This window comes from Aspergillus flavus, chromosome 1 (genome assembly GCF_009017415.1).
Source record: "Aspergillus flavus chromosome 1, complete sequence".
NCBI classification, from domain to species: domain Eukaryota; kingdom Fungi; phylum Ascomycota; class Eurotiomycetes; order Eurotiales; family Aspergillaceae; genus Aspergillus; species Aspergillus flavus.
Window position 1 is genome coordinate 4,014,478 of NC_092406.1, and position 24,784 is coordinate 4,039,261.

Genomic DNA, 24,784 nt, shown 5'->3' on the forward strand with positions numbered 1-24,784 from the left:
ATCTCGGGGTATATGGTTGGTATAGACAATGACAGATTAGCAATTATTGCCAGGGCCGGGAGTATAACCCAAGAATCAATCATAGTATGCAAAAAAAAAAAAGAAAAAAAAAAAAAAGTGTAAAAACAAGAGAACTAGATGGGATTTTTCTGTTTCTTTTCCTTTTTCGTTTTAGATCATGTTGGGGGTGCTGTTGCTGCCTTCTATGTTCTTGTAGATGCTTGATTTAAGAAATTCGTCTCTCATGATGGTACTGACGTCGGAATTGCGGTAAGGGTTCAATTCTTCGCGTCCGAGACCACGTAGCTGCTCGCGGCCAGCGGTTGACATGGATCGTCGACCACTGTTCCTTGGGTTTGGTAGCGGTGAGAGACGCCCCGAAGGTGAGAGACGACCGTCAGGGGTGCTGGGGTAGCCCAGGGTCTGACGAGGAGCGAAGACAGGGAGAGAGGCGTTGCTGGGGAGAGGAAGGAAAGACTCTGTATCCGTTGACATACCGCTTATACCTGAGCGAATAGAGGATGGGCGGTGGTAGCCATTGAGCATTGGGAAATTGGAAACCTCACTGTATACTGTCGACATGCCCGATGCAGCAGACGAACGCCACGAGTGCACGGCGCTGCGAGGGATGGTGATGACTTCTTCTTCAATCGGGAGAGTCTGGCGCATGGCTGTTGCAATGTCTGTGGGCTCGGTGATGGCTCCTCCAACTCGGTTGGCCATAATCTTAGCAGACTTGCCGATCCACAGCATTTGCTCGTGCTCACGGAGGTATCGGTCGCCGCTGAATGATTTCTGGACGATATCGCGGGTCATCATGCCGAGTTTGCGACGATAATCGCTCTTCTCGTACATGCGGCGGGTGATCTTGGCAACATCCTCTGGTGTTGGAGATGAAGTGAGCACAGGTGCCGGCTCAGTGTCATCAGTATACTTGCTCCATTCTCCCAGAAGGCCAAGCATGGTGATCTGCGCTTTTGCGAGGGCGTGAGCGTCATTGGGTGCGACGACGGCACTGTAACGAGAGAAGTCGTCTGGGTCGCTCAGAACACGAAGAGATGCACCGACATCAGTACAAACCACGGGGGCACCGGTCAGAGCAGCTTCACCTAAAGCTAAGGGCAGACCTTCGGAAAGTGACGAATTGAGGAAAAGCCAGGTGTTCTCGAGCACCTTCATCGGATCTGCGGTACCACGGAGAGTAACCTTGCCTCGGAGACCCTTGGAGGCGATGATTTCTTGACATTCAGTAGAGTATGTTGGCGCCTTGTCGATGGCCCCATAAATATCCAGGTGATAATCATCAAACTTCCACTGGTTGATAATGATGTCGGCGGCAAGCAGAGCTATCTTGATATCCTTGGCATACCACACGTGCGACAACATGGTGACTGTCGGGCGCTCAGACTTGATCTCCTTCACAGGGGCGAACTTTTGCATGTCAGTGATACCATTGACAACGGGGTCGACCTTCCTGCGGAAAACATTGCGATGTTCAATGGTTCCTTGACAGGTACCAATTTCAACCTCCCAGCCTGGATTGAAGAAATCAGCGCAAGGAAGAATGATATCGGCATGGTGCAAAGTAAGAGCTGAAGTGATGCGCATTAAACCTAAGAGAGCATTGCGAACGAATGGAGAAAGCTTGCACAGGGCGGACGACAGGCAGAGGTTCGTTTCACGCCAACTAATGGCGTGGTCCCAAATCTGCAAGGTGCAGTTTCTCTTCATCTTGCATACAACCCCGTAGGACGCACTAACACTGTGATGCGATGCTTGAAAGACGCTGGGTATCTTCTCAGGAATTGGAATGGAGAAAATGAAGAGATATCGATACCAAAGTTCCAAGGCAGTATCAAGTGATGTTAGGGTTGGAAGTTCGGTGCGGAACCACTGGGATGATGGAACGGTATTAGGCATCTCTTGAGTAAGCCAAAGGTCTCTCCAGCTTTCTTTGACAATGTCGCTGTTCCAGATCTGAGTCCAATGCCGCGAGTCCTGGAAGTATGTGTTCAAGTTGACCAAAGCCCGAGTCGCCTGGTGGATATCAGCCTTTGAAAGGTGAGTCGCACGCGCTCCCTTCACCAGAGCAGTCAGAATTGGGATGAAGTTAAGCTTGATATCCATGTCACTGGCGGATGTAACATTATCAACTTCCGAGTCGAGTTTGTTCCTGAAAAGCCCATGTGTTGGAGTGAGGAAGTCCAAGCCCCAAAGAGGAACCACTTTCAACGAAAGGACATTTTGCTCCGTCTGGTGCTTGGGAATACCAAAGTCATTTGCTGATTCGCAAATCATGTGCCACTTGACTGTCCTTAGCGAATTAATCATATCACGTCGACAGGCAGAGACACCACCTCCTTCGTTCGGCCAAGTGCCATTATCAGCAGCCATGACATGCATCGACTTGTCAGTATCAGAGCCGAAGTCCTTCGATCTGGTGTGGACCACCGCATCGCCTCCGGGTCCGAAGTTGAAAAGATCGCTAATCTTCACCGCAAGAGGGGTCCAGCTGGAGATGTTGTCATCCAAATCAGCGCTGGCGGTGATGGCGTCCGCGCGGAGTTCAAGATATTTCTTCGCCGCTGCCAGATCACCACGATTACGAGCACGCCAGTAGGGAGCCAGGGTCTTTTCTCTTCGCAGGAGCCGCTCGTCCATCCAACGGACCATAATTGCATCAAAATCTACGCGGTCTTTCCAAGACTTCCATAGCAATGAACGAGCACGAGAAGTGGATACAGGGAAGCGCTTAGTTGTCAACCCCAGGAAACGGGTGACAGTGTTCGAGCTGAGGCTGTCACAGTATAAAAGAGGGTTATCGTTCGCAAAGCTGGTTTGTTTAGGTTTGGCGAGCACTCCTATGAAGTCGTTTTCGATCATCGGAGGTGTCTGCACCTTCTGTCCATTAAGCGTCGTGAAAATCGTGGGATGGAACTTGTGATCGTACAGCCAACGAGCCTCGTAGACATCAGCTCCTTGGACAAACGTCGCTTCGGTGACCTTAGAATGAGGGATCCATCGCTCAACCTTTTCCGGATGGCGAAGAGGAGGCGCGCACCAGGAAACTGTGCAAGTGATATGTGTCAACGAAAACTCAGCGCGCAACAGCTCATCACCGAAGCGAGGGTTCTTGCGGTAATGATATTTGAAGCGAATAAGATTTCCATCCTTCATGTAGGAGCCCGCTTCGATGAGACCTTTGCGGTTGTACTGAACACTTTGCAAGTTGTTTTGTCCGCGTACGCAACGCCGACCCAAGGGGATTCTGGTCGCCCACGCCTTGGATAGGGTAAAGCTCTTCTTTGTTGGAGCGCGGTAATCATAGTGGTACTCGTTGAGCACCTTGCCGTCCTTGAACTCTTGGCGAATGAGCAGAAGCATATCCTTTGAATATGTGCTGACATATTTGAGAAGCTTCATGCCCTCTGGCTCTGTCTTGTGCTCTCCCGAGTAATAATATACCTTGAAGCCGCCATCGGGCTCGTTATGCCTAAAAGCAGCGAAGGTACCTTCCAAGCTCTGCACAACAAAGCGACTCTTTTTGATGCTGACGGTAATGCCCTTGGTTTCGTTCCACAGCCGCTTCACGTTGGACCGGCCATGGAATAAGAAAAACGACAAACCAATATCTTGCACCGTTTTGAAATACAACCAAACCATGTTCAACAAAAACACAAGCGGTACCCGAATTAATGTGTGGCGCTCACTCATGACATGATCAAATTCCCTCTGGAATTCGGAATCGGCAAGTAAAGCAGCGATGAAGAACTTGACTCCAGAGCCAATAGAGTGATATACATAGCTCAACGGCTTCTGGATGATGGACATGGCCATAGGAAGCTTCTTCGGGATTTCTGGGATATATATCGGGATTTCCGGATCCTTGATGGCCCCTGCTTCACCGGTTCCGTAATTCGCGTAATCAAGGATACTAACAGCAGTGGCAGCTCCCAGGTTGCAGCGAGCAACGTGCACATTCAAGTCGCTTGTGTCAAACCGACAAAGACTCGTTTGAAGCCATTGTTGACTGCCCTCGGATAGTAGACATGGCCTACCAAGACAACGATCCAACAACATGTTCCTAACATTCTCAGGCAGTTTTTCCCAATGAGAGTCGACCTCAAATCCAAGACACAGTTGCCGCAGAAGCTCCTTCTTTGACCAGCGTACGACGAGTGGAGTGTCAGGTTCCTCCCGAAGTTGTCGGGCGGTCGTTTCAGTCACACCAGCAGTAACAAGCGATTCAGAAAGCACGGCATACTCGTGGGGCATTCGCATCATTGATTCGGCGACCGCGTGGAGTAGAGTCTCGGCAATGACCTGGCAGTTAGCGCTGACATCAATCCGCTCATCTAGTCCTCGTCCAACGCAGATGGCTATCTGCAGATGACCAGACATACTGCAGCTCAACGCCTGGATGTTGGGGCCAAGCGAGCCCAATGGCACAAGTTCAAGGGATATTTCGCCCGTTTCCCAGGCACCCAGGGCCATACTGATGAGCTTTTCCGACTCCGGGAAGGCCTCTTCGATTCTTGGTTCTATCTTCCGCGAAAGTAGAATAGTTTTAACTTCAACACCAGGATGCGAGCCGGGCACAAGTTTCAACCGTGCATCGGCAGGGACGACTGAGACTCCTTCAAAGAATGTCTGTAACTCTTGTTGTGACCACTCAGGATCCGCCCATGGAGCGGTATATGCGTGGAATGTCTTCCCAAGCTCCACAGGTGAGTCAACTTTCTTGGGCATGCCCATCTTGGCGGTGAAAAGGGAGAGGATAGCCACTGTCCATGTAGCTGCTCCTAGACCAATCACCTGGGAGTACAAGAAGTTATTGCCAAGGCATACTTTGAGGGCGATACCGACAGGCAATCCGACGACAACACCAGTCATCAGCGGTATGAGGGCGTGCGGGCCGGTGAAGATCTTTGTATATTGGTACCAAAGCAGGCCGGTATAGGACAATACATAAGCGAAAAACATGATCATCGCTTGCACTGGTGCTTGGAAAGTCCAGATCAAAGCCGTTGCAATAGCCAAGCTCCACACAAGCCACATGAGGAATTTGAAAAAGGTCTTCCAGTAGACTTTTCTCTTGAATCTCACGTCTCGCTTTTGGGACGGACGTATCTCCTTGGCCGATCCCACAGCAACAGCCGAATGCTGGCCCACAAGATCATGGAGTTCCTGGGCTTTGGTATCGATGAGAACGGCCCCAATGAGGTAGTAAGCCAGTCCAAATCCGACTGCCATTCGATTGGCATCAGAAAGGGAGGTTGAGAGACCAACGAGTTGTCCACCACTCAATAACTCAACCCATTTGTCCAAGAGGGCTATGATAAAGTACAGGATTCCACAGCCTATTTCTTTGCTCGATTGGCGCCAATGGATGAAGGCATTATGCAACCGGATTCCTTTCTGGGAATTCCGAAGAACGTCTAGTCCGACCTTGGTCTGGATATTCCAAGAAGAACTGAACGGAATCGGCCGAGGCACATCAGCATAACGACAGTACCAGTCGAGGAGGAAATTTGTCGAATCCCAGTCCCTGGCAAGCTCGCGGACCAGCGTATCAGTTGTGGGCTTAGAGAAGAAGCTCCGGGACTTCTCAGCCAAGACATCCTTATAGAGAGCATCTCTTGACATTTTCAAGACAGCCGGGTCACTCATGTTTCCAAAAACCTTCTCGTCATTATTACCGTACGTGGCAATGTACCATTTCCGAATTTCCGTATCGTCCGTCCTTCTAATGTTTTGATACCAGGTCACCCATTTGGAGGCAACTGATCGCAAGCCGAGAAGCAAAAACCCGATGAACACGTATAGCACAGCGAGGTAAATAGCTGAATCGTGGCCGCTCCAAGTAGTGATGATAGGTGAGACGAAAAGAATGGGGATGCAGCTGAAGATCACTTTGCGTCCGGACAAGAAACCGGTTCCAGGGTAACTAAAGCTAGCGAGGGTAGCGAAGGTCGTCAGGTAAATGGTCAAGGCGACTAGGTACAGATAGAAGATAATTCCAGCCTGTGGGCTTTTCACGCCAGAGATAACGATGAATCCGATTAAACCAGCAGCAATTGTAAACGCAACACCAGCAATTAGTCGGATAAGGACAAACATGTTTGAAGCTGCGAAAGCCATCGAAATGAGATAGTAGGGTCCTCCACAGGCAATCATCGTACCGATTGCACCAGATAGGAGAAGAGAGATCATCAAAGCGATGGTGGCACTTTGCAGCTCGTCATGGGTCATGAAGGCTGAAAGGTAGAGACCACGGCCGATAATTGTGAGCAGAATGATGTCGATCAATGCCGGGAATGCGAAAACACCGAGGAAAGTAAATCGCTGGTAACCAGGCATCGGTTTAACCTTGTGATCCGGGTTAACGTCAATTTGGGCACCCGCATAAGATGTGGCCATCTCAGGCGCGCCATTGATCCAATCGGGGAGCTTTTCATCGTTGTACTCCCTTCTGAAACGATCCGAGAGCAGCTTTCCAAAAGCGCTAGGCTGAACATCAAAGTAGACCTCACAACGTGACCCTAAAGCAAACGATTCTGAGAAAGCAGCCGCTTGGTCTGACTGATTGTTGAACAACGGGTTACGATCGGTCACTTCAGTATAAATCTCATCGATTGCTCCTTTCCTCGCAGCGCAGAAAAGTGCCAATGCCATGATATCAGTATACGTATCGATGTGATCATTTTGAAGCAGCTGGCAGAAGCCCTTTGATATCAAAGCAAGGTCTCCCTCGCGATGCTCCCTTAGGATCTGAGTAAAAGCAGCATCCGTCTGGTAGAATAATGCGAGACATTTGGATGGTGACGGATGTTGGCATCCCTGTTCTCGGTACCATTTGATGCGGGTATTAACCAAAATTTCGGGAGAAGCCGAGCCTTCAAGATATGAGACCGTGTTAAGCTCCTTCAGCTGAGCGAGTGAAGGTGCATCGATAAGCAGTCTCCGAATGTAAGCACAGATAGTATCGGAGAGCTCACTGTATGAGTCGGTCAAGGAGAGATGCTGAAATAGAAGCAGTCGCTCTTCTGGGCTCAGCATGTCGATGTCTTCGACGAGTCGGCGAGGAAGCCCTGTATCCTTGACGAGGTCCTGGGACCATTTGGCTAAAGCGGTTTCTACCTCAAAACAAACGTGGCGGGGGTAACCTTTTGCAGACAAGAATGTATGCAGTACAGTTCCTGCTAAACCTTGGGCCTTTTTCGAAGCAAAAACTTCAAATCCATCTGAGTCCATCTGATAAACTGCCCAAAAGCGCACGTCGACGCTCTTACGAAGTCCTGAGTCCAATCCAAGGTTGACCTGCAATGAGCCGTTAGTTGCCAGATTCGACAGTTCCTTGATCGTAGTCGCCAGTTGGTCCGAGGTTGCGTTTGGAATAACGTAAGGATCTGAGCTGGTTGCGTTGGGAAGCAAATAAGATTCGTGAAATTTCTTGAGGAGCAGACCGATGCTCTGAATCTTGGAAGCAGGAACCGGGTGGAGCAAGCCCAGTGATTTAAGGCGCAATTGAGACTGAAGGACTTCAGCAAAGGCAAGTGCTGTCGCCTCAGATCCAAGCGGGAAGCAACCAAGAGAGTTATATTCAATGCCGGCCATTGATATGGAAAGTGGACTCCCTAGAGATTTTACCTGTGCTACCCACTCCGGTGGATCACGGAGTTTTGTCGTCAACTCGTTGCTCTCAGGCTGACCATATTCCGACGAGGTAAGCAATTCTTCCAGGGTGGGGAAAAACGGCAACAATGTATTCCAAGCGTTCGTGTCGGATGCAACATCCTTGAGATGTAAATTTGAGCGCCAGCGATCGTGAGCTTTGATGATTTCGGCATCTTTCAGCCATCCAAAAGAGGAGAGAGGCTCTGAGATCTTGACATTAAGGGCAGCATTTGTGAGAGCCGACTTCTGGCCTATCCACGGGATCGCACTATAAAAGTTACACCACTGGAGAGATCTTTGGACAACAGCATTTGATAACGCGGCATTGTCATCGATTGTCTCCCACGCCATCACCACGAAATCCCTCACACAAGCTTCGGAGACGAACGCCTTGATGGTGGGTTGCATCTTCACGAGTTGAAAATAGTCGCGCTTCTGGCCTTCTGGCAGTATACTGGCATTTTGAATAACGATTCCGGAAATTGCAGGGTTCTGCATGGAGTTGTGGTCCTTTAGAAAGTCCGGGGGTGCCGTCTCCAGGTACACTGCCAAACCCAACTCATCGATCACCTCGACAAGCTTAGTGAAAACCGGGGTGGGAAACTTTCCTTCCCAGTTGGCCAGTACCATGCCGCTGAAGTTAGCACTATCGAATGTGCCGGTGAGAAGGTTTTCAATCTTTTCAATTGCTGACAATGTGGACTCGTCCTTTGAGAGGATACGATCAAGGTCAACTCTTCCCAATAACTGCTTACCCTCCACATAACGGATTGCTTGGGCCGTGCCCGACTGAAAAGGGTCAACTATCAACAGGTCCCATTCATTCAGAAGCCGAAGCTGATCCCGATCTGGCGGGGAACTGAATGAACCCAGATAGACGCCAAAAGAAGACGGCTTGCGTCTTTGAATGTTTGGCACACTGAGCAACTTGTTGGAAAGAGTAACCAACCGTTGAGATACATTGAGCGGCACTTTCTCTGAACGTGGCCTTGTCTATGATTTGAATCAGGTGAGTGACAGATCAGATATACATTCACAAGCATATCAAAGAAGCCCTACCTTAATGTAGTTGCGCAGTCTCTTCGTCCCAGAGTACAGAAGCCACAAGGATCCTGTAGCTACACACGCTATTAAGATAGCGATGAACACCTAGCATAGCATTAGTCAGTGATATCTGAAACGTATATGCAATCACTACTTACAAACTGCCACCAATGATCTTTCATTTTATCCCAGCCGAGGGCTGAGACGTGGAGGATTTCCGCCATCCTGATTAGATATTGCAGGCCAACCTCACAGGTCCGACCATCAAAACGAAAGACTAAGAAAGAAACGAAAGTGAAGGGGTTGGAGAATTATGCCCTTGAGGGCGTATGACGTTAAAAGGGCAACTTTCAAAGTGCTAAATGCTCATGACAACAACGTCGTGCCGCTTTACGGGGCCAAAAGTCAGATGAGATCTGAGACCGTTGAAGATGAGGCTGAACGAATGAAAATAGAACAAAAAGGGTATTTCAAAAGCGAGTGACCCAAAAAGAAAAGAAGGGAAAAAACGAAGGCACAAGGGCAAAAGTAAAGAAAAAGTAAAGAAGAAAGATACAACAAGCTGGAGACTGAGTGAAAGAATGTTACCCAGCATGCATTCATCCAACAGCCTGCTTGTACCTCAAAGGAAGAAAGCGTCTTTTTCCTTTTTTTTCCTTTTTTTTTTTTTACACCTAGCCTTAGTTGGGTTGCAAATGGCGATATGGCTAGTGTTTCTCACTTCTAGCCTCTAATTATGGAACCACCCTGACAGTAGGGGCGCTTCTGATAGTGCAGGACTCAAGAGGCGGACAAAAATAGCCAGCGACCAGGACTAGTCTGACACTAAAACAGGTTAGGGCGCCGGAGGATTGCCAGATGGAAAGGATTGAGAAGACAAGATCCATTATAGGTATAGTAGCATCAGGATCCATCTCGGGCAGATGCGATTGAGACGTGGGGAGGGAGGCAAAAGCGTGGCAGTCCACCAACTAACGACAAACTTCTCGGACAGCACCGAGGAAAAGTTAGATGGAACGGTGACACTCGACGAGAACCAGTGATGGAGAGCCATGATGCAGAAAAGCGGACAGTTTGCCTCCGATTCCATGGGGACGAAAACGAAGAGATTTTCTCCAAGTCATTGACCATTGGGTAGCACAATTGATCTGTACGGTCATTGGCGGTGTCTGGCATAGTGGATTTGGGAAAGTGTTGTCTGGAATCTGGTCGGGATCAAGGCGGAGTGTCTGGAAAAAGTTAGTATGCATGAGAAAAAAAAAAAAAAGTAAAAAGGATAAAAATAAAAATAAAAAGATTGATTAAATTATTTACCCCCGAGGATCATAAAAATGATCAAGAAAAAGTTGGAGAGCGGGGCGGAGATGCATATAATCCAAACAGGGTTAAGTGTGGTGGTCGTCCTGAGGTTCAATAGGTATTGTACGGTATAGATTGAGTTTGCAAAAATCATTGTGTTATGATGACTGTATTTCGGATTGAATCGTATTACAATGGTTTAGCATGACGATCGGTACTGTATGGACGTACCACACTAGCCACACTCGGTACCTATCCGTAGGTATTCTGAAATCCCGTACCTGAACCGAACTTTGTGAAGTTAGTTGAACCACCCCCTAAACAACGCTAGACCATTAACACAAGTTCCAAAATAAGTACAAAATAATTATGAATCAATACGAGTCAACCTGCATGGAGCCGACAAGGTTTCTCTGACTGTTTGATCCATGAATCCGTTCTCGATTTTCTCTTTCCTTCTCGTCTTTACCCCACAGCTGGCCCCTTTCACCCAGTTTATCGCCTCTTGAGACGCTGAGGCTCCAATTCAAGCCAAGGAGAGTCGAAGACCCTTTACTAATTGAAATCCGACTTCACCTGGGATGTATCTTGGCAATCGTATCGACTTTCCGCAGCGGCTCAGCCCACTGCAGTCTTCCGGGCGATGGCCGAATTTTGACGAGCTACTCCGTATCGCTTCTCTCCTTCCCTGGTTGTTCATTGCCTAGTGCAGGGAATATCCACGATGCTGACTAGGGAGCGATGGGGTTTCAATCCATTTCTGACTACTCAACCTGTTTTGTCTTAATGCAATTTCCACCCATGCAAGCCTTCGGCATTTATCCTATCGCCTCCGTGGACTGAATCGATTTCAACCGGTCGACTCTTGGCTGATATTGCCATTTTTAAATTTTTTTTTTAACCCCTTCTATTTTTCGGCAAACTTAGCCTCTTAGGGTTTACAGAAATCTGAGTCCAATTAAAATGAGTGATAGTATAGAAAAAAAAAATACTCCGTAGCCGACAGAAGTCCGTGAACACAGACGGTCCTATAGTGGAGCACCTTCAGGCTGGACACAGAAGATTTGAAAGCTTCCGCATAGAGCGATAGGCTCTGCAGCTCCCGACTTCCGCTATAGAAATCGATGTATATAATGTGATTGTGCCCGCATCGACCTACAGGATTTGTCGATCAGCAGGCATTCTCGTGGATTGGACCCCAACAGGTCCACACTGTCATTCGTTATCATTCGCCCTTAATCTCTGCATCTTTTCTTGTCTGTTTCCACACGTCCCCTAAGGTCCATTCAGGAACTTGGACCAGCTTCCAATGGTCCTACCGTGGTTGCTGAGAACTGGTTGTTACTTCGGACTTATAACTTGCGACACTCCCCCAGGTGTTTGGCCTGAAGGTGTCCCAAGTGTGATCGCTCCTGTGCCTCCCTCACGCACATCTGGAGTCACGACCAACTCTCCCGGCTTTACTTCGTCGGTCCTGTCGTTCACTTCTTCTTCCCCTCCTGTCACGGGGTCATCGTCTTTCGTTACGACTACTACTACTCTCGCTTCCTCCACTTCCACTTCTACTTCAACCTCTCTACCTTCGTTTACTAGCACACTCGTTTCTGTCAGCACTCCCGTGAGTGCCTCCAGCACAATGTCTCTAATTCCTTCTCCTTCGTCGAGTATCATTCCTTCCGCAACACCTTCCGCTTCTGTCATTGCCAATGGTAATGTCGCGGGTAACATCTTGGTGATTGCGAAGGACACCGCTGCTGCTAATGTGGCTACCTCGGGCCTCAATGGCTATGGTATTCCTTTTACTACCTTGCTCGTTCCGCAGTCTGGTGTTACTCTGCCAGAGCTGAATGGCACCTCCGGAGGAAACTTTGGCGGTATCGTGGTTGCGAGCGAGGTCAGCTACGACTATGGTGCCCAAGGCTTCCAGAGCGCTCTGACTACCGACCAATGGAATCAACTCTACGCCTATCAGCTCGAGTACAGTGTACGCATGGTGCAGTACGACGTGTACCCGGGACCCAACTACGGTGCCTCTGCCGTGGGTGGCGGATGCTGTGACTCCGGCGTGGAGCAGCTTGTTTCTTTCTCAGACGTCAGTGACTTCAAGGAAGCCGGCCTGAAGACTGGTGCCGGTGTCAGTACGACAGGCCTCTGGCACTACCCAGCCTCAGTTAATGATACTGCTACCACCAAGGAAATTGCTCGTTTCGCCGCCAACGGCAACTACGGCAGCGAGACCACTGCTGCAGTCATCAACAACTTCAATGGCAGACAGCAAATGGCTTTCTTCTTGTCTTTTGACACTACCTGGAGTGCAACTTCCAACTACTTGCAGCACGCATGGATCAACTGGCTCACTCGGGGTCTCTACGCTGGCCACCGTCGCGTCAACCTGAACACCCAGATTGATGATATGTTCCTCGAAACTGATATCTACTACCCCAATGGAACGACCTTCCGTATTACCACCGCTGATATGGATGGTATCTCGAGCTGGCTCCCGACCATCAACGGCAAGATGAACGCCGGTAGCTCATACTTTGTTGAGGTCGGACACAACGGTAACGGTGTCATCGAAGCCGCTGCCGGCAAGGATGCCGATGCCTGCAACGGAGGTGGCATTGAATACGACTCGCCCGCTGATACTCCTCTGGAGTTCAAGAAGCCTCTGGGCACCGGTACTGACCTTTGGCCCAAGGACCTGACCGAGTACAACTGGACTACTGAGTGCACCAAGTTGGACGATCTTTTCGTCTGGTGGACCACCCCGGCTAACCGCGACAAGTATGGTCACATCTCTCACACTTTCACTCATGAAGAGCAGAACAATGCCACCTACAACGACGTGAAGAGGGAGATCTCTTTCAACCAGGCTTGGTTGAGACAGAGTGGTTTCTATGATGCCAAGTATTTCACATCCAACGGTATCATCCCTCCCGCCATTACTGGGTTGCACAACGGCGATGCCTTGCGGGCCTGGTACGAAAACGGCATCACCAACTGTGTTGGTGATAACACTCGCACACCGCTCCTCAACCAGCAGAACAGTATGTGGCCTTACTTCACTACCTCCGCATCGGATGGATTCGATGGTATGCAGGTGAACCCCCGTTGGGCCACTCGCATCTACTACAACTGCGATACCCCTGCCTGCACCGTTCAGGAATGGATTGACACCTCCGCCGGCAGCGGTGACTTCAGCAACCTGCTCGCGACCGAGAAGGCCGACACCATGCGCCATCTCTTCGGTCTTCATCGCGACCCTTACATGTTCCACCAGGCCAATCTTCGCAATGTCGGCGTTGACCCGGTTGAGATCAACGGTGAGACTGGCCAATGGTCCATCATGCAGGCGTGGGTGGAAACCATGGTGCAGGAATTCGTGCGTCTGGTAGACTGGCCCATCGTTACCATCACCCACCAGGAGGTAAGTCATGGAGATCTTAGAAACTCCTCCTAACACCGCGCAATTGCTAATTAATCACCCCAGATGTCCGCCAACTTCCTCGACCGCTACAACCGTGATCAGTGCAACTACTCGCTGCAGTACACCATCGGCAACAAGCAGATTACTGGGGTGACTCTGAGCGCCAAGGACAACACTTGCAATGCGCCCATCCCCGTCAGCTTCCCTGTCGCCCCCACCGACACCAAGGGCTTCACCACCGAACAGTACGGCAGTGACCCACTCACCGTCTGGGTGCAGCTGTCGGGCTCCCCCGTCACTTTCTCCCTCTCGACCCCTATTCCCTTGTAAATGGATTGAACGATATTGAATTATGGAAGGGCTTTGAAGGATTCCTGGACCATAATATCTAATGTTATTAATGGGTTTCGTGTAGCGATTTCGAATAGGGGAAGAGATGAATGAAATGTTAGGTACATACATACATAACTACATTGCATACATACTACATAGTACCTACACAATTCTTGAGCAATGAAGATCGCGTAGATCCTCCCGCCCGCAAAAAGCAAATCGGCAGACGCAGCTGAGCCCACCAGCAACAACCCAAACGGGGAATTTCCCTCAACCAGGCACACCGTCTTCCAGTTGCAAACTGGACTGATTGCCCCTGCCGGAATCATCCACCCGCATAATCCAAGATCAATTGATATCTTCTACGGAAATCCCCCCCCCCCCAGCCCCTGATTCACAATACTATCCCCCAACATCCCACCCTCCCCCAAATCCGAAGATACACCGACAAGAAGAAAAAAAAGATAAGGCTACCTTTCCCAATTAATTAACTCATTCAATTCGCCACATTGAATGACCGGCCTAGACCACCCGTTATCCTTTCCTTCCACTGATTCCTTCTCCCCTCACCTCATCCGTTGCGAGCGGGATGTCAACGGAAGTGAGACATGGCGGACTTGGCAGCCTCGATGATTTGATATTTAAGAACAAGTACTTCCCTGTTTTGGTCCTTGTCCTCATTAGGGTTTTTAGCGACCTCTAAAATTAGTCTAGTCGCCCCCAAAAGTCATCACGCATCCAATTTATATTAAATTGATTAGCTGTCACCGCGATTTATAAGCATTGATTGGCCGCATTAGTTTCCCATAGGATGGTCTGACACTTTACTGGTATCTAACTTATTGCCAACTCCACAAAGTTCAACTCTAACCTAATCCCCATCTAGACTGAACACAATGGCCAACGATTGATAATAACCGGGTGAGACTTTATCGGGGTTTAACTTTGAGATTTCATAATATTGATATCATCTGCGTTTGACATATGGACGGTTTGCCCCAAAAATCAGGGAGAAAAAAGTGGAGGAAAGGTAAGTTAATTCCCGATCCCCCTGTCGCTGTACTTGTTCCCGTCGCGTACATGACACAACATACACGTACATGTTTAGTCCACACGGACACGTATGTACAACGAACTCTATATCTGTGCGTTTCTTTACCACTAGTCTGGACTCTGGAGACGATATAGTGCCAAGTGTGTCTTTCTTGCATCAGAACATGGCTCGGAGAAATACTAATGTATACTAAATCTCGATCGTATGCTTTTTCTCGTATTCGAACCGAGAAGCGAGGGGGGGAGGGGGCCGAGAACTGAGTCTACTAGAAACCAAAACTAGGAGCTATAATATGACCTGATCATATATGGTGAGAGACAGAGAGAGAGAGAAGCGAGTCGGGTCATACAGAGGCGAGAGCGGTCTAGGTCAACGGTGTTGGACGTCGGAAGATGCCGTTGCAGCCGGGGCATCTTGGCTGTTTCCTTATTTGCTTGGATTATTGGTTTTGAAATTCCTCCGAATTGATGTATATCCTACATCTGTATGTGCAGACACGGTAGTAGCCTCCCCCATGCCCACTTCTCCAATAACGGCAGTAACTGTGCTGCAGGACAAGCTTCAGCCAACTGCCAGGGTCCAAAGGCTCTGCGCTGGCGGAGTGTGACTGGTCCGAAGGCAGCTGAATGCTCGCAATTCTACCGGCCGATGGCGGAGGGAAAACAGAGCCTTCCTCTTAGTACCTTAGATGACAGCTGGATGACTTGAATCAAACTCGTCTTGGCACTTTGCTGACAACCTGTAGTCAGTCTCGGGTAAAAGGGTGCTGTGTCCTAAACGTTCTCGTAGTCCTAAGACCTAGTAGAAAGAAGGCAAATCCTGTCGATTGGTGGAGACGAACGCATCGGCCATCACCGTGTTGGGAAAGAAGAAAATAGTTGAAGACCGGTTCATCCGAGGCACTGAAACGTGGTAGTGGAGAAACAAAGAATAGAATACCCTTCATTTCGGTAGGTGGAGAACCTTGTCGATAAATTCTATGGCTAAAACCCGAAGTCCATCCCATCTTCAGTTTAGTACTTCGGCCTAGGCCATGTTTTATCTCGTCCGGAACCTTAAAGCCGTCAAGTTGATGCAGTGCATTTGTTGCGGCTCGGTTCACTAGTCTCAAGCTAGATGTATACGAGACGCGGACCATTTCGTATAGATTTGGGGACCTGAGTCAGGGCGTCGAAGGCTTGTAGTGGCTTCAATTGTTGACTATTCATGCATGAAGAAACAACGGTCTGGTATTGGAAATTTTGCAAAAGAAAGTTACGGGCGGTATGAAACAGACCGTGTATGCCAAAACCGATTGGTAACGATACAACCACCCGGTCCACATTCGGGACTTAAGGGTTAGTGTCCGTGGATTGACAGTGGATTGATCAGATTCGTCTCGGATTCTCGCAAGGCGCTAAAGAGTGATTGGCAGAGTTCCAGGCCAGCAGAAAATCGGGAGAAAAAGGAGCCAAAAATCAGTGAAAATCCGTCACACAAAGAAGAAGAAATCTACTGTTTGGGGGGGAAAGACTTTTGTCCCCTGGTTAGTTAAGCAATCTTTAGTCAGCGATCCCCGTCAATGCTCTTTTTCTGGTCATTTCTTCTGTTTTAAGGTTTTTCTCTTCTCTTTTGCTGTGGGATGATTGCCATAGTTAATCTTCGTGCCAAAGTACTTCGTCCTGTAGGACAGCCGTGTTGAATTCCATGGCTATGACGGCGGGTAGCTTTTTAGACCCAAGTAACCATTCTTAGCAGAAATTACTCATCAGCAAAAAAGAAAAAGAAAAAAAAAATAATGTCAAGTTCTTTGACTGGTGTGATTCGAACCTGGACCCCAAACATAATCATGGTTCTGTTCTCCAGCCCGCTGACAGCCTTAGACCCTGAGTCCAGAACCCTTATTGGCGCCTAAGGGTTCAAAGAGAAAAAGATCGCGGAGGCGAACCTGCAATAGTCACAACGCTAGGCTCCCGGGTTTTCTCATTCTCTCCCTCAATCCTCTCTCTCCTCTTTTTTAAGCCATCATTCATTAGTAAGGTTGCACCGCAGGTGACCTCGAAACAACAGCCACTGTGGCAGAGTCCATTATTTGGACATTGACTGCCGCAGTCTGTAAGGCATTCACTTGCCTTTAATTCCAACCCAGGACAGGCGTCTCTGCATCCGATTCCCCGGACCACCTCAACGCAATCTCTGAACGAGCCACTTCATAGTTTCAGTGTAACCGCGGAGAGAGGGATTTCTTTGTCCTCTCCTAGCCTATACATTTAACGGTTGCCTGTGAACCCCTGTGGTTCTACTCCGGAATACGCCACTTCATTTGCTTCTTTATCTGATCGTTTGATCTTCCTCTCAGGTCCTCTTTATATTTTCCCTGCTTACCCCCCACCTTACCGCTGTGGTTTGTGAGAATCAAATCGCAGGTCGTACCTTTCTTTCTCGGAATTCCCTTCTTTGAACATTTCTTTCTTTAGTCGTTCGTTTTACAGGAATTTTTCTTTGTGAAATCTATTGCACTATGGCGGGTATTGATGAAGCGCTGCCCTTGAAGGGTAAGGGACAAGCCGCGTCCGGCTGGAAGACTTGGTCCGTCAAGAAGCGCATGCTGATTATCGGCGCTATCGCTCTCGTGATCGCTCTCGCTATTGGTCTAGGAGTTGGCTTGGGAGTCGGTCTGAATAAGGGTGGAGGGGATGACGAAGGCGAGGTTCCGCCCACTACCGGAGGAGGCGTGACCACAGCCAAGTGGCAACCGGCCGTAGGAACGAAATGGCAGATCGAGCTTCTGTACGCGCTCAACGACACTTCAGTAGACGCAGATATCTACGACATTGATCTCTTCAACAATGACAAGTCGACCATCACCGATCTACAAAAGCAAGGACGCAAGGTGATCTGCTACTTCTCCGCTGGGAGCTACGAGAACTGGAGGCCCGACAAGGACAAGTTCAAGGACTCCGATATGGGTAACACGCTGGATGGGTGGCCGAATGAGAAATGGCTTGACCTCAACTCCAAGAACGTGCGGAGCATTATGACGTCGCGTCTGGATATGGCGGTCGAGAAGAACTGCGATGGAGTTGACCCGGATAACGTCGATGCCTATGACAACGACAACGGTCTCGATATGAAGAAGGAGGATTCGGCGAATTTCATGATGTGGCTCGCCAATGAAGCGCATGCACGCAATATGTCCATTGGTCTGAAGAATGCCGGGGCGATCATCTCCGCAGTGATCGACAACATGCAGTGGAGCGTGAACGAGCAATGCGCGCAATATGAGGAGTGCGATACCTATGCCGCATTCATCGATAAGAACAAGCCCGTCTTCCACATCGAGTACCCCAAGGGCGACGACACCAACAACAACGATTTGGTCAGCACGAGCCAGAAGAAGAGTGCTTGCGACTTCGAGGGATCCTCCAACTTCTCGACGGTCATCAAGAATATGAATCTGGATAACTGGATCCAGACCTGCTAGTCGCACAATTGATCCGCATCTAAATACTCTGTTCGATCAGCAAGGGCGCCGGGAGTTTGAGATTGGGGTTCCACCATCCCCTTACCATCTATATAGTTTGACTATGATGTAATCTGCCTCATTTAATTAACTTGGACATTCGTCTCTTTCATTTAATTCAAACGTCCATGCTTCACGTTACCGATCTAATCATTCCACGTGATGCTCCGATATATGCTTGAACTCATCAGGCATAGCGACCAGAGTTTAACCATAGACACAGCCAATGAGTCTCCCTCATATATATTAACTCGTGTTAAAACTTACTTCAAAACATCATGATGCCATGACTCTTAACCCGCTCTCACCACCCAGATCTATAAATATAGATATCAACCCCGCGGTTACAAAGCAAATGAGATGATCCTCTACCCAAAACACAAAGGAAACAAAGTATGACAAAAATAAAACCAACCCAACACGACACAACACACCCCAACTACCGACCCCATCCCTCAGTCACTCAGTCAATCAACTACTCAATCACTTCGATACTTACCGTGCCGCTCCAAACGGCAACACTAAAACGTAAACACCGAATAAAAAAAGAGACAATGTAAAACAACGGTGAGCGAGACCCATGGTCTTCCGTCCCCATCCACCTCCAATTAGGAAGTTACCACATAGTACTCCGTACCCAGATTGGACTTAACCTCGGAGGCTCGGACATGCCCCAAATAGGATACACAAAAGCTACTTTAATGGAGAACACCAAACTCCTCAAAGGCTACCGGATCATGCCGGCTAACAGATCAGGTCCGTTCCTCGGTCGGAACAAGCCGATTCAACTAAACGATCACCATCCGACCGAAACCCGAAGAACACCCAAAACTTAGAAAAGCAGGGACCAGGGACTTTAGTCCGTGAGTGGAGTGCGAAAGCGGAGGGGATCCGGTCTACGTGAAAGAAAGAATGGGCAAGAACAGAATAATGGATACTACTAGTATTAACTTAGTAAGTGGGAGAAAAAGAGAGAGAGAATAATCACGGAAACCCAAGATACTACATCGATGTGACCCAAGATCTTGCCAGATCAGAAAGGGTGGGTCCCCCCCATTTCCTTGGTTGGCGAGGTTTCTGGTGTTTGTGCTTTGTTTTTTTTTTTTTTTTTTCGCCACAAAGGTGGGATCGGACCAGACTTTCTGAAACAAAGTCAGAGAGTGTCGTCCCAAGGGAATGGGTGGTATGGTGGTTGGCTTCTATGGCACTTCCATGGATTCTATGGAGCTGCAACATTCGGTAAACCCATGGTTGGGAGCGGATGTTGACCTGAGAGCCACATGTTCGGTGTGTACCGGCCCGGACCAGACACCTGAATTAGGCAAGACAGCGCAAATCCGGAAGGAAATCATAATAACATTGAATAAAGGGCTGTTTATTACTTATTGTTACATACATATTGCAGGGAAGGGGGGGGGGGGGGGGGGGGGGGGGGGTGTTTGTACTCCGTAGTTTTATTGGACCTGGAGACGGCCACGCGAACTCGACTAGACTCGACTATTTACCTGGAAGCGAATCGCCCAGACCAAGATTTGCAGCCTTTTAGTTTTTTGCTGAGCTCCCGTGCCTATTCTTAGGGGATCCTCGCGGACTGGCCTGGTTTCATGTGGTTTTAGCTTCGGTTAGGGCAGAATTGGTGTGTTTGATGGATCGCAAGTGGATAGGTTCGTTCGGTACTCCGTACTAGTTTGGGGGGGGAGGTCTTCTGGTTCAACTTAGTCGGTTTAGACTACTTGTATCTAGTGGCTTAGAGCCAGGCACTAGCCACTCTTACTATCTAGATTACTAGTAGTTGATCTAATTGGTACCGTCTGATGGTACCCAACCAATCAGGCAGATACGTGTATGTATGGTATTGTATTGTGACTGGCTGAAAATAATCGCAAGTACCGTCGATACATCGCTCCGTAATTTAAAAAACGGTGTCATTAATACCGACGGTAATGGAGTACTTTGAGTCGGGGTGTAAGTTGAACCCGTTCAATTGTAAAAATACCACCCCCCAAACTTCTGTAGTACCTCTTCAGATATAGTGCCCTGGTAGCGACAGGAGGTGCCAGAGAAGTCTTCCAAAATTAGAAAATGACACCACAGTGAAACATAGAGTTGGTTCAGTCAGAAATGAAGCAGTGTCACCGTCCCTCGTCCGGTGAGCCACTTCTACAATGCTACCATCAATGCAACTAGACGATGTCCTAAGCACTATTCGATATGCATAATGCATAGACTAAGAACTAGGATACTAGTGGCTAGTTAGTCACAACCACAGAACTAAAGAAGTCCACTCGATGGACGATGGAGCAAAATCGATAGACCTCGGAGCTAAAGTACCAAGCGGCGCGTGTCGAGAAAATCACCCATCACTGGCAAATCCACGACTAAACTGATCAGATCGGAAGAAGATAAAGTTTTGGCGGACCGAAGCTAGAAAAGATACTCAAGTGGTTCTCGGCGGAAGTTCCTGGACGCTGTGTTGCTGAGAACCATGGATGGGCGGGTGGTGGGTCAGGAACGACTCCATCTCCAGCGCTAGAGTGAGTTCTGAAAAGTTAGAACAGCCGTGGGCGACAAGAGAAAAAAAAGCAAAAAATGGGGGTGTCGAAGGGAAAGGAAAAGGAGGTCGCTTTCTACAGCATGCAAGCGAGGGCTGTGATTTGAAATTCCCATTTTCAGCCGGGTCCTTGGCGATCACTTGCTCGTTGGTCCGGAATGGTCGGCAGAGCCCTGGTGGGTAAGAGTTTGACCGCTGTCTTCTCACCAATGGCTCGGTTAACTCGTGTTTCTTCTCGGCAGATCAGGCACAGGAAGTACCTACTTCATTGACCATCTTTGGATGGGTCGCTTCCTCTTTCAGCTGGATGACCAACAAAACTGAGACTTTTTTTTTTTTGTTGTTGTTGTTGTTGTTGTCATCCTTCCCAAAATGGAAGGCAGTGAGGCTGGTGTTGAAGGCTTGACCACTGTCGTCATCAACCACGATTATGTCGCTTGTAATACAAACTTGAAAAAAAAGAAAGATTAGAAGCTTGGTTACATCTCCTCGGTAGATCATCCTCTCATGATATCATTATTACTCCGGATCCCAGTACCTGAGCGTAAATAGGACTGACTTCAAAACATATCCGATATACATAGTATGACATAAACTCAATTCCATCGGACAAAAGTTATCAGTCGTGGTCTTATTACTCCGGAATGCAACATTAAACCTACGACCGGGTTCTAATCTGACAGGTTATGTACATACATCATGTAATTCCCGCTGACTATGGGAGAAGGTTCTCGTGAGATGGCGTCGAATCTCCATGAACCTGATGCGTTGTCATCGGATCCATTCTATAGATCACTAGTCAGCACATGGCGTCAAAAAATTTAATTAAAAAATAAATAAATAATAAGAAACAGTCACCAATTGCTCCAAGGACAAGCAGTAATAGGAAAGAAACGTGACCTTACCTTCTCCTAGTCCTTCCTTACCGCAGAACAAAGCACACCCAACGAGACTAATATGCATGTCTTACTAAGAACCAGACCCGGCCATGCATGATTAGACAGGTTCCTAAATCGATGTAGCGACACGGAATAGCATGACCTAAAGAACAGCCCATCCGTCCAATACCGATTGTATATGTTTTAGGCGCAACCGTGGGACGAATGTACTGGACAGGCTAAATGCAGCTCCCAAGACGGACTACTACATTCGGGTCTCCGAAAGCATCCCATCTTGGGTCATTGCATAGTTTATGTGCTAAGTTGTCTCCATGGGTAGATGACCGTGCACCTCGCCTCTCCAGTAACTTCACTTGATCGACTAAACTGGAAAGCCGGTGGACTTCCTCGACCTTCTCCTCCACCCTACTAGACGTCAGATCCTCTCGCTCATAGGGTATTTGCTGCCTCCCCATAGAATGGTTCACTGGCCCAATTTCGCTCACCCGCTCTTGAAACAGACTGTGTCACACTTATTGCAGCCGGCCACATCATGCACGAGGTAGTCCTTACTGTCCAGCTTCTATTTCGAGTGACCTGGGGGTTTCACAGACCGACCTCATGATGCACACTAAGAGTGGTGGTGATCAAAGAGCAACAACATAAGTAATGATAATGTAATGTAATGTAATGTAATGTATAATTAGTTGCATGGACTAGAATGCAGGACACGGGGTGTTGAACCTGGCTCGAATTATGACCAACATGAACTGACGGGGGACTCCGCTGTTTCGCGGAAGCGGACCTTGACCGAGTCTCTTGGCCTAGGGCTCAGAATACGTATCGACTGCAGATGAAAATTACTTCTCTGCGGTACGTACAAAGTACCTTTACAATACGTAACCATCGACACTGCCCATCGGAGCTGAGTTTGGGGCACGGGAAACCGAGAGAAAACAAAAAGGAAATCTTGACGATCGTAAACTCTATCGTAATTCTAGGTATCATTTGATAGTCCCAACGGCCAAAGTCAAATAGCATATTATCAGTAGAATCATCATACAGGATATAGACGTTCATACAGTATAGACAGGTCGTAAGTTAATTAGTCAATCCAATCCATCAAAAGAAAGCGCCGGCGCATATATTATCAGTCGACGCCAATCGGGCCCTGATCATAAGCAATGTTGCATCAGGTATGCTCGAAAAGCGCCGCCCGTAGGAATTATTTAGCCATCCAATCGACAAACTCGCCCCACCTATCCCCGAAGTTGGCATAGTAATCCGTGCTCAGGTGGGTAATGAAAATCTCATCGGCGGTCTTGCGAAGCTTCTTGACGAGATCACGAAGCTTCGAACCTTCAACCCCATCCGGAACGGAGTGGATCACAATGCAGAGCTGACCGCGACCGCGATCGCTCTTCGGAAGAACGTCGAATTGCTTCGTGCCATCACGCTCGTTGAAGGTGTCATAAGCCGCTTCGAATACGACAGTCGAGTCAGCTGAAGACATGTAACGAGAGTCTGGAACGGCTCCCGGGTTATGGACAATCTAGCCAGTCACTATTAGCATCATCGTTGACCAACTTGACCCAATGAGGTTGTCGGAGTTGCAGTTGGAAACCGTAATAGAACCTAGCGCCATCAAAAAGACAGGTATGGGCCATATTGACTGTCCGAGAGGCAAAAGTGAAAAAGCATAAAAAGAAAAGTAAACAGAGGGTGGAGAAGGAATACAGGGGGCATGAGGTATGTACCCATGTAAATTACCATGAATACCGAGCGGTAATACAAATTACAGAGGGGTGAAAGAGAAGGGTCACACATACAAAGTTGTCTGGACCAAGACCAGAAAGGCCTTTCACGAATGAGGTGAGCTCTTGCAAATATGACAACGCATCGGCATCATACTGTTGGGGCGTCTCATCAAAGAATATACCCCGAACCGCGAGCTTAGGGTTCGAACTGTTGGTCGGCCATTCTGCGTAGGTTGCGATGTCGCGACGCACGGCCGAGATGTTGCGTTTAGCCCAGGTTGTAGGGACATAACCTAAGAGACGCACGTTGTCATAAGAGGCGAGCTTGGGAATCTCTCGGGTATAATTAGCATCGGGCAGGGCATTGGGCCCTGGGCCGCTGCTAGGGTTAATCACAACGGTAAAGTTGGCCTCCGGATGTGAAGAGATCCTGTGGCGCTTAGTTACTTTCCCCCAAAATTATAGCTTCCCGCTTGCATGCATCATGCAATTGGCTTTCAGCTTGCTTATGGTGTATAATGTATATACCCCAGGGACCAGAACATATTGGGCTTTGGGGGGTGAGGGGGAGTAGTGGGGGTGAAATTGAAGGTAAGAATTAGAAATACAAATAGACATAAAAAAAAAAAATCAGACATACTCTGCTTCCAATGGATCCCAGGCGCCAGGGGCAGGGTACACATAGAGAGGGACGAAAATGTTAGCTTTAGGGCCCATGCTGTTCTTCTTGCGTAGGGTGACGACGACTGCGGGAGGTATAACGACCGCGAGGATAGCAATAAAGACAAAGACCCCCAAAATGATTCGAGAACGTCGGCTTTGCAGGCAACGACGACCGCTCACGTGTTTGTCTGGCCCCATCGTTGCCATGTGAGGTAGGCAATTAAAATGTGAATGCCTTAGAATGCAACGAAAGGAGGGCAAGAAAGTGGATTTCTGAGTCCTGGGCGGAAATATGCTATGCTAGAACCAGGCGCTGGAAGACTAAGAAATAAGTAGTCAACTCTCGAAACCTAGCGTTCAGCCTTTGCCTTAGTGGTGGGCCTCCTGGTGAACCAGAAAAATACACGCCCGGCGGGCCCAAAATAGAGCGGGGCCGGTCCTCTTTTCTGACCATGCAGCAGTAGGTCTCGGATCATTCAGTGTCGATGTCGAACAATTTCTTTCTCCCTGACTTAAACACATCCATTAAAGTCCTAGCCGTGGTTTTTGCCAACCCTGTGGAGTGCGGCTAGAAGTTCGCAGGCCACTTCGCAGGCTAC

At 48.6% G+C, this 24,784-nt stretch overlaps 5 protein-coding genes across 5 annotated transcripts; 2 read left to right on the forward strand and 3 right to left on the reverse strand.

Annotated features, from left to right (window-relative positions):
- Positions 1–171: 171 nt before the first annotated feature.
- F9C07_2228281 (uncharacterized protein) lies at positions 172–8,945 on the reverse strand (the record flags this gene model as incomplete). The annotated part of the gene is made up of 3 exons (XM_041288167.1): positions 172–8,670; positions 8,737–8,826; positions 8,880–8,945. The coding sequence occupies 3 exons, from the start codon at positions 8,943–8,945 to the stop codon at positions 172–174; spliced, it is 8,655 nt and encodes a 2,884-aa protein (XP_041140508.1).
- A 2,232-nt stretch (positions 8,946–11,177) lies between these two features.
- Positions 11,178–13,967, forward strand: F9C07_2279725 (putative extracellular serine-rich protein). The gene is made up of 2 exons (XM_041288161.2): positions 11,178–13,447; positions 13,511–13,967. Exons 1-2 carry the CDS (start codon positions 11,330–11,332, stop codon positions 13,775–13,777), a joined length of 2,385 nt encoding a protein of 794 aa, XP_041140507.1. The 5' UTR covers positions 11,178–11,329; the 3' UTR covers positions 13,778–13,967.
- Positions 13,968–17,334: 3,367 nt separating this feature from the next.
- On the forward strand, positions 17,335–18,297 carry F9C07_1497 (putative endo alpha-1,4-polygalactosaminidase; the record flags this gene model as incomplete). Its single annotated transcript, XM_041283989.1, has 1 exon — positions 17,335–18,297. One exon carries the CDS (start codon positions 17,335–17,337, stop codon positions 18,295–18,297), a length of 963 nt encoding a protein of 320 aa, XP_041140506.1.
- A 2,476-nt stretch (positions 18,298–20,773) lies between these two features.
- Positions 20,774–21,388, reverse strand: F9C07_1498 (uncharacterized protein; the record flags this gene model as incomplete). The annotated part of the gene is made up of 2 exons (XM_071508157.1): positions 20,774–20,797; positions 21,152–21,388. 2 exons carry the CDS (start codon positions 21,386–21,388, stop codon positions 20,774–20,776), a joined length of 261 nt encoding a protein of 86 aa, XP_071365889.1.
- Positions 21,389–21,890: 502 nt separating this feature from the next.
- On the reverse strand, positions 21,891–24,611 carry F9C07_1106538 (cell surface spherulin 4 family protein). The gene is made up of 4 exons (XM_041288166.2): positions 24,163–24,611; positions 23,595–23,952; positions 22,272–23,317; positions 21,891–22,191 (listed from the first exon to the last, which is right to left on the reverse strand). Exons 1-3 carry the CDS (start codon positions 24,390–24,392, stop codon positions 22,991–22,993), a joined length of 915 nt encoding a protein of 304 aa, XP_041140505.2. The 5' UTR covers positions 24,393–24,611; the 3' UTR covers positions 21,891–22,191; positions 22,272–22,990.
- Between the last annotated feature and the right edge of the window lie 173 nt (positions 24,612–24,784).